Raw genomic sequence first — 8,550 nt, 5'->3', positions numbered from 1 at the left:
AATAATAATAATAATAATAAAATAAAATAAAATAAATCTTACCTCTTTAATTACAATAACGAGGGTGGGGCCCTTATTTCAAAAGAAAGAAACAACAAGTGTGGGCCCACATTAAAAATTTTCCTAATAGAAAATGAAAATTCATGATTTTCCAACACGGGAAGATATAATTTGATGTAATATATTCTAAAACTATATACAAACTGAGATCAACTTGTTAATGTGTTTAATCGAGCTATACAAATGGCATACACAGCATATCAACGATATTAAAATAGTATGAAACAAGTCTCCTAAAGTTATATCATTGTCTCGATCATGCAATAATGTTTCCTATCTGGGCGTGATAGTGGGAGTTATTCCACTTACAAGGTCACTACCAGAGACCTCTGACATGTAATAGTTATTCATGTTGGTTGATGAAGATGGGGTACTGCTCACTTTTATGACATCGGAGATTAAAGGCTCTGCAATTTTCACATCAGACTCCGGCAACATAAGCCAAATACTTTCAAGTGTACGAACGACCTCTGCCATTGAAGGACGTGCATCTGTATCGTCTTGGCAACACTTCAAAGCCAATGTCACAAATCTTTCCACGCATTCAGCGGGATAAGATCCCAGTCGACCATCAATTATTGAGAAAAATTTTCCCGACTCATATGCAACTTTAACCTGTTACAGACCATAATATATATGTTTTAAACAGATACAAGGGCAAACAAAAGGAAAACTATAAAGACAAATAAGTAAACATCTTATCATATCCTTTACGCATTCAGAATCAAGTTATCAATATGACTATAATATCGCATTCAAATTACGCGCTTGGAGATATACTTGTCTCAAAGGTTTAGGTTTCTAATACTATTGCAAAATAAAGAGGCCATAAGAAATGCACGTAATACCTCCCTAACAATGTTCTTGCCATGTGAGATTGGGTGCCTCCCAGTCAAAAGCTCCAAAAATACAACACCAAGACTATATACATCGCTCTTATCGGTCAATTTATGAGTCAAGAAGTACTCTGGATCAAGATAACCCTGCAAATTAAAATCCACATATATACCCTTTAATTAAACCTAATCCACCATTTCATAACTATTTTACCAAGAACAGGAATATATAGAATAAACGAAAGAAAACATTGTCATTTATATTTCAACATCCTATCTCAATTATCCTAATAGGACAACTTTGAAACTGAATTTGAATGTGCAAATCAAATTTCCATGAAATGTTGAAATATTTGTGCTACCTCAATTGTTGCTTCGACCAAGAATCTCCTAAAATCTTGATGGCATGGTCAGCATAAACTAAATTATTTCTTTATACTTCTAAAAATTTCATAATTATTGATAGAAGTTTACCGGTGTCCCTTTTACTACTGTCGATACATGAGCAGGCACGTTGCCCTCTGCGTCTGGTGGAGGTGCAAGCCGTGAAAGTCCAAAATCAGCAACCTTTGCTGTATACTTAGAGTCTAACAATATGTTGCTGGACTTGATATCTCGGTGGAATATTGGAGGATCAGCTTCTGTATGCAGGTACAGAATTCCCTTAGCTGCTCCCAGGGCAGCTTTTAATCTTGTGGCAAAGCTCAAAGGTTCTGCAGAATTTACTGTAATAACACAAGGACGCATAGTAAGTCGATGCTTGAAAGAGAGATAAAAACAACAGCTAACAAAATGATCAAACAAAAACCATGGAACATATAAAAACTGTCCACAATTTGCATAACTGAAGCAGAATATTTAAAACATAATTTATACGAAAAATAGCTGAATTGTACCAGAAAGGTGATCCCTCAGCGTGCCATTGGACATAAACTCATAAGCCAACATCTGCATATAAATTCAAAATCAAGAGGGTAATTGTAACAACTCCCGTAATTCAGGAGAATTTTTTTGCAATTATCCTTATTAAAATGATGAATAAATAAAGGATTCCTCAAATTACCTGCTCCCCTTCTTCATCGCAATATCCAATCAAAGCCACAAGATTTCGGTGGTGTAACCTTGACAATAACTGTATTTCAGTAAGGAACTCTTTTTCACCCTGTAGTGAGCCTTCCTGTGCACGTTTGATTGCAACAGCTGTGTTATCTGATAGAATGCCTCTGTAAACCTTTCCGTAACCTCCTTGACCAACTACCGTAGAATCATGAAAATTGCTTGTAGCTATGGCCATTTCACGGTAACCAAATTCCTTTACGCCCTCAATCTTTAAGGAGGCTTTTGACACTGCATATAAATGAAGAACAATGGGTTTTTTTTATTATTATTTTATGAAAATACACACTTTCATTAATATAAAATCAAAGAATACAAGGGAAATACATAAATAAATAAATATATAAAGACATTTCCAGAAGGGCTCAGTTGAAATAAATCCATATTCCAGCCGCCTAGTTCCTCAGAAAAATTCATTGGTTCAACTCAACCATGTTCATATGAGTTATAAGCACATTCATATTATCATTCACTTATCAAGAACCTCTAATGCTGAGGACGAGGCACATAAAATACCACACCCGAATTTGTAAGGAAGAAAACTACTTACGATGACGCTTTCTTAAGATGTGGTGGCCCCTCACGCGTGATCTTATAATAAAAATGAAAACAATTGCAGATAGCATTGCTCCGCCAGCAATTGCTCCTAAAATTATTCCAGCCAATGCCCCCTTACTCAAAGTAGAATCAGATGATGGTGTGAGAAATACTGCAATTAAAAAAAAACATTAAGATGTTGATTATAATCTTCCAGTTTATAATTTGGATGAGTGCAGTTATTTGCTCAGTATTGGTTATGATGGCCAAAATAGCTTATAGCTTATATTAAACTATACTCAGCAAGGTTGTAACCATAGAATATGGCATGTCATCTGGAATATTTTCTATAGTCAATAACTAGTAACATAAGCCTCTTTAATTAAAAATGCATACGAGATCATAAATACAAAACCATCATACCATCATAAGGAAGAAAAGTCACCATTACATTCAGAAAATAGTATAAAAGAACACTTATGCAAAGGTATTTTGCAAAGATAATCAAAACATGCATTTTATAGCAAATGACCCAATAAACAATGCATAAAAGGTGACACTATGCCACAGACAGGGTTTCCATTTTATACGATGAATAATAATTAGAAATCAAGTACAGGCAGATTTTTTCCAATTGCTTCAACAGGTAACATGTAAACCAAGGGTAAAAGTAAAAGCTTTTATAACAATCTTCAGTCTCCGATAATTTAATAGAAGAGTTAATATCCGAACAAAACACATCTAATATCCGAACAAAACACATCAGAAGGGTTTTCAAGACCAACCCTTTTTATAAACGTCAGATATTGTCAAGCTGAGAAGTTCATACGGTCCAAATATATCGCTTTCTTGAATTTTCCAATTTGTAAACTTGGAAACAATTCGTAAAACCTCGCTGTCATTGAACATGTGAGAACTATTGCTATCAGCAATATAGAGAGGGAAAAGCTTCAGGCTCATTCTTAATCGAGGTCCTTTTTCCCACACAGGAGAACCAATGTCCAATTGTTCAAGATGTAACTTAAGACCACTGGTCAGGTACTCCTCAAACATATGTTGATATGGACTAAAACGTGAGAATCCAGGACTTTTCAAACGATATCCAATTATAAGAGGTGCAGAACAGAAACAAGATGAGGGACATTTTGCTGAGTAACATTCGTAAGAAGGTGGGCATATTGGGCCAGAACAGCCAAGAGTGTTATTTGTTGGAATGTCAATTATATCCCCACTCTCAGATCCACAAAAGTCCAGCAGGCTATTATTAGAACAAACAGGATTTCCATGAAGCCTGAAATTTAGAAAAACAAATGTTCATAAAAACAATGCAACGTCAGCTTGTGAAGTTTGCTTGTAACGCTACAAACACATATACTTGCAGCCAGAAATTCAGAAAAACAAAAATCAATTCTAAAAAAAGTAATGTAAGGGATTATTGTTCACTCTGCACCAGTGTATCAAGTTGTGCACATGAATTATGCCCATTGACGATATAGTTCTCTGCATAAAAGTCGCATTGTACTAATTTTGATATACCAAAGTTAGGAGAAAGAAGCGAACCAGACAGAGACATTCAGAGGGAGATCAATGCTTCCCAAAATATTTGAAAAATTGTTGTTCTGCAGCTCTCTGCGGTATGGAAGAGGCAAAGATAAATATTTGGTAAGATTGCATGCTATAAGGAACAAGTATTAATAGCTGTTGCCAAAAAATAAAAAAACAAGACACAATATATCCATAGTTCTTCAACCCCTCAGCATAGCAATTTATTTACTTCAGATCTTACACTGTAAGGCTGTCCAGAGAATTGAGCATCCTGCTTTGCCATATGGTAGATGGAACAGAGCCGTTCAATGAATTATTTGCAATTGACCTGCCATGTGAAACTGATCAAATAATCATTACTTTGTACATTGAGTTATATGTTAGATTAATCAGTAACTTCAAACCAAAGTGAATGTTTAGAGAGAAATCTATTTTGCCCATCCTAAGAAAGTTGCTTCTTATTTCCTTTTTTTATTAATTATTTATTGAATTATATTTGCTGGAATATTTCTTCCTTATATTTTTCTGATGTAAGGAGTGTTTCTTCTATCTAGAATTCTTCTCCTAATAAATAATAAAATAGAAATTAGCTACTTTTTTAGAAACCCTAAAACTAACCCCAACCCTGGCTGCCGCTACCATCTGATTATCCCCACCGTTTGAGTCCCCCAGAGCTGCTTTTAGACACGTCCACAATCATCTTGAGCGTTTGATTTGCGACCACACATTTCCCTTGGGCAGTCGTGTCTATTCCATGCTACACTCAACCATGAAGCTAATCCATGCTATTGTTTGCACAATTGATAGGCACTATTTGGTTGTTCAGATTTTCAATATAAAAGTTGTCTTTGCAAAAAGAACAAAAATCATCAATCCACTTATTTTCCAAAACCTTACAGGGCTTGGTCACCTTTATTCACTCATAGTGACGTTGAGATTGTCTAAGACTCATAGTGGAATACAATGATTTTGTTAAATCACCACTTAAACTAACCTAAAAGTTTAAACCTATGGGTTACAATAAATTTAATTATATCAATACTTTTAACACTCTCTCACTAGCGGGCATAAAAATTTGTAGAAAACCCAATGAGTGGAAATCAATAATAATTAGGAAGAAACGACACTAATAGGGTTTGAATACAAGACCTCCTACTTTGATACCATGTTAAATCACCATTTAACCCAAAAGCTTAAACCTACAAGTTATGGTAAATTTTGTTATATTAATACTTTTATCATTTGTCTTGAGGAAAATGAAAGATGTAGAAGGGCATACAAAAAACTCAAATCATGAAGGAAACATGTTGAAGTATTAATATAATTATATTTACCATAACTAAGTTTTTGGGTTGATTAGTGATTTAACAAAATAACTAAGTTTTTGTCTAGTCTCTACTATAAACCCTCCACCCTACTACGTTTTTCATCCCAAGCAACGCGTATTGTAGTAGTATTCTACAATGTATCTTGTAATCTCTTCTTGATTGGTCTCAATGAAAGTGTGAGTGTTTCCCACAAAAGAGTTGTGCTCAACACAAGGTTCTAGAAAGACACTCCTTCAATCTTCCTCCAAGAAAAGTCCCAAATACTGACACATGAGTTGACTAACCTCACAACCCACCAAAGATGCCCAAAAGTTCACAGCTTCAATGGGTCACCATTGAAACCAATTATGTAACTTTTCCATCTACTAATATTTAGTCCCAAAATGACTTCAAAGAAAGACAAAAATCTATTCAACTTAATGAAGAAACTTCATTTCCCAAAATAGATAACGGGTATCATCTGTGAGTTAATAAGCTTGACTCAGCAAAAGAAGTTATTAAGCAATTTTAGGATAATTGTTTAGATGTTTAGAAGTTATTAGTTTAGGGAAATTGTTAGTCTTTATTTGGGAAGAATTGTTAGTAGTTGCTTAACTTGAGGAAAAAGTTTAGGAGATCGGTTGTGCTTTCCCCACTATAAATACTCGTGAGATGTATGTTATTTTCACAACAACAAAGAGAATTGAAAAGCTACTTGCTTAAGATTCCTCTATTTAAAAGTTCTATCCCCTCAAGTTGTTCTTAATGCTTCTTTTATTTGTTTCGACATATTTCGATCGTGCGCCATTTCCAATATCATCAACAATCATCAAACAAGAGATGCAACAAATGAAAGCCCTCATAACCCACCTTAAACCCTTCAAGTAAACCCTTATCAACTCCTATCAACACTAACCTGCTCAGAATATCCACAAGGTTGAAAAGGAAAGGCAAGATGGGGTCCCCTTGCCTTAGGCTGCTAGTTGCAAAAATATTGCCTCTTGACCTCCCGTTAAAAAAAAATGGAGAAATTCACTAGCTTAAGACAACTCCAAACCACGCTCTCTACTTGCAACCAAGCCCTTTATTCTAGAGAATTTTATTTAAGAAATTTTAATCAGCATGATAATATGTCTTCTCAAAGCCAATCTTGATGATCCCTCCTTCTCTCATATTCTTTCTACAGTCCTCAATCACCTCGTTAGCACTCAACACTTGATCTAGAATTTATCTACCAGCGATAAAGACTCCTTGGGAATTGGAAATTGTACTATGGAGCACCTTTCTAAGCCTATCAGTCAAAGTTTTTTATATAATCTTATAAAAGCTAGCCACCAAGTTTTAAAGCCGAAAATCTTTCATTTTGTTGTCTCTTTCTTTCTTGGGAATCAAGCACACGTAGGTCTCATTCATATGGAAAACAATAATTTTCCTCACGTGAAACTCACAGAAGACTTCTGATAAATCTCCCTTCAAATTCTCCAAATTATCTTGATAGAAAGCCATCATAAATCCATCAGTCCTTAGAGCCTTATTCCCTTCAAATCCAAAAACAACCTCTTGAATCTCCTCAAGGGAAAACGATGCTTCACATTATAGTATATATGCGTATATAGGAGCTGATTAGTCTTTTGTCCTTTAGTGTAATTTTACTATTCTTAGTTTAGGGCTTCCATGTATGCTTATATATATTGATCTAATGTATAAAATATGTAGAATTCTTCTGTATTTTGGTCTCACGATAACATGGTATTAGAGCACTAGATCTTTTCCCAGAGCAATTACGGTTTAGTTGCTCATTAGGGTTTTGTGAATATTTAGGTTTGGGATTTAGAACCCTTTTGTTTTCCACCTTAGCTTTTGTGAGCTTGTTGTCACATCTGCATCTAAACCCACTGTCGTCACCATTAATGTCAGTGTCCATCACCAGCTTCACCTGCCGCCATAAACTTGGTCATATCTTTTCGTCCTTTTTGTCACCACCTATCCCAAGAGGAGAGCCCATCTTCCGATTTAAAGAACCCCAAATTCCAGCCGGCAAAGTAGCCTCCGGCAGTATGTTAACAACCTAAACCAAGTTGGTTATGTATACCAACGATCATATTTTAATGGCAACAAAAGCCAACTGGTGACCGAAAAAGAACATGATATTCATGCATCATAGAGCATATCTGATTCCATAACTCTAGAAGTTGGGTCATTTATGTTTGATTCCTGTAATTTTTTACTTTCGTTTTCTATATAATTCAGTTTCCTGTAACATTAGGTTTGTATTCTTGAAAATGTACAACATCATATATTCTATCAAGCCAAATCCAACACCAAAACACATAATTGAAGACATAATCTACTCACAATTTCTGAAGATGCGGCAGATTCGAAAAACTGGATGGTATGGTGCCAGAAAGATGGTTGTTGGATAAGATGCTGCAGTTTATATACAGACGAGAAGAATATCAAACAGACATTCAACATCATATTTTTATTGCAGGTTTTAAATCTTTGAAGTTCTTTAATCGAACAGTGAAGTTTTATTTGCCAAAGATAAAGATGAGACTCTTACATGGTTGTGATATTCACAGAGAGTTTATTTTGAGGTAGGAATCCACTAAGTTGATTGGAACTTAGATCTCTGAAATACGAAGAAACAGTAAAGATACTAGGGTCAACTTTGAAGGCATGTACCTCTTTATTCATGAAGCCAACATAATAAAGGAGTCCCACATCTATACTTCTGAATATACTCGAGAAACCTAATTTAGACTTACAGATAACCGAGGTTATTTATTCTGCTCAGATCAGGAATTGGTCCTTGCAAGGTACAGTTCCTTAGACTCCTGTGCAAAATCATTCACAAAAAAAACCAATACATTTACTTTATAAAAACAATACAATAAATTTACTTTATAAAAACAGTACAACAACTTCACCCTGTTATTTCAAATTTAAGAGCATGTAAAGCTTATAGACATGCGAGGTTTTAGTACTCATTATACACTAAATGTAGAAAAACAGCTCGGTAAATCTAGTGACAAGCTTATTAGTTTGATGCTATAAGGCCATTAGCAGTTGTTAGATACTAATGATTCTTTCAGATCTGACTCTTGAGGACATACAATTTCACTGTATTAACCAAGAACTCTATGATG

General features: G+C 34.9%; 1 protein-coding gene across 1 annotated transcript in view; it reads right to left on the bottom strand.

Moving 5' to 3' along the window:
* Positions 1-140: 140 nt before the first annotated feature.
* The window catches only part of LOC111785908 (probable LRR receptor-like serine/threonine-protein kinase At1g06840), a gene marked incomplete at its 5' end in the record, with an annotated part of 11,224 nt that continues 2,814 nt past the window's right edge, over positions 141-8,550 (bottom strand). The window contains 12 exons of the mRNA XM_023666269.1: positions 141-675; positions 909-1,043; positions 1,371-1,621; positions 1,793-1,844; positions 1,960-2,243; positions 2,563-2,721; positions 3,335-3,840; positions 4,110-4,178; positions 4,336-4,422; positions 7,757-7,828; positions 7,965-8,033; positions 8,170-8,229. Coding sequence (XP_023522037.1) covers positions 334-675; positions 909-1,043; positions 1,371-1,621; positions 1,793-1,844; positions 1,960-2,243; positions 2,563-2,721; positions 3,335-3,840; positions 4,110-4,178; positions 4,336-4,422; positions 7,757-7,828; positions 7,965-8,033; positions 8,170-8,229 — 2,086 coding nt within the window. The remainder of the gene's footprint in view (positions 676-908; positions 1,044-1,370; positions 1,622-1,792; positions 1,845-1,959; positions 2,244-2,562; positions 2,722-3,334; positions 3,841-4,109; positions 4,179-4,335; positions 4,423-7,756; positions 7,829-7,964; positions 8,034-8,169; positions 8,230-8,550) is intronic.

The sequence above is a fragment of the Cucurbita pepo genome, unplaced genomic scaffold (genome assembly GCF_002806865.2).
Source record: "Cucurbita pepo subsp. pepo cultivar mu-cu-16 unplaced genomic scaffold, ASM280686v2 Cp4.1_scaffold000823, whole genome shotgun sequence".
Taxonomy (NCBI): Eukaryota; Viridiplantae; Streptophyta; class Magnoliopsida; order Cucurbitales; family Cucurbitaceae; genus Cucurbita; species Cucurbita pepo.
Note: the sequence above shows the minus strand (reverse complement) of the source record. Positions and strands in the feature narration are given on the sequence as shown.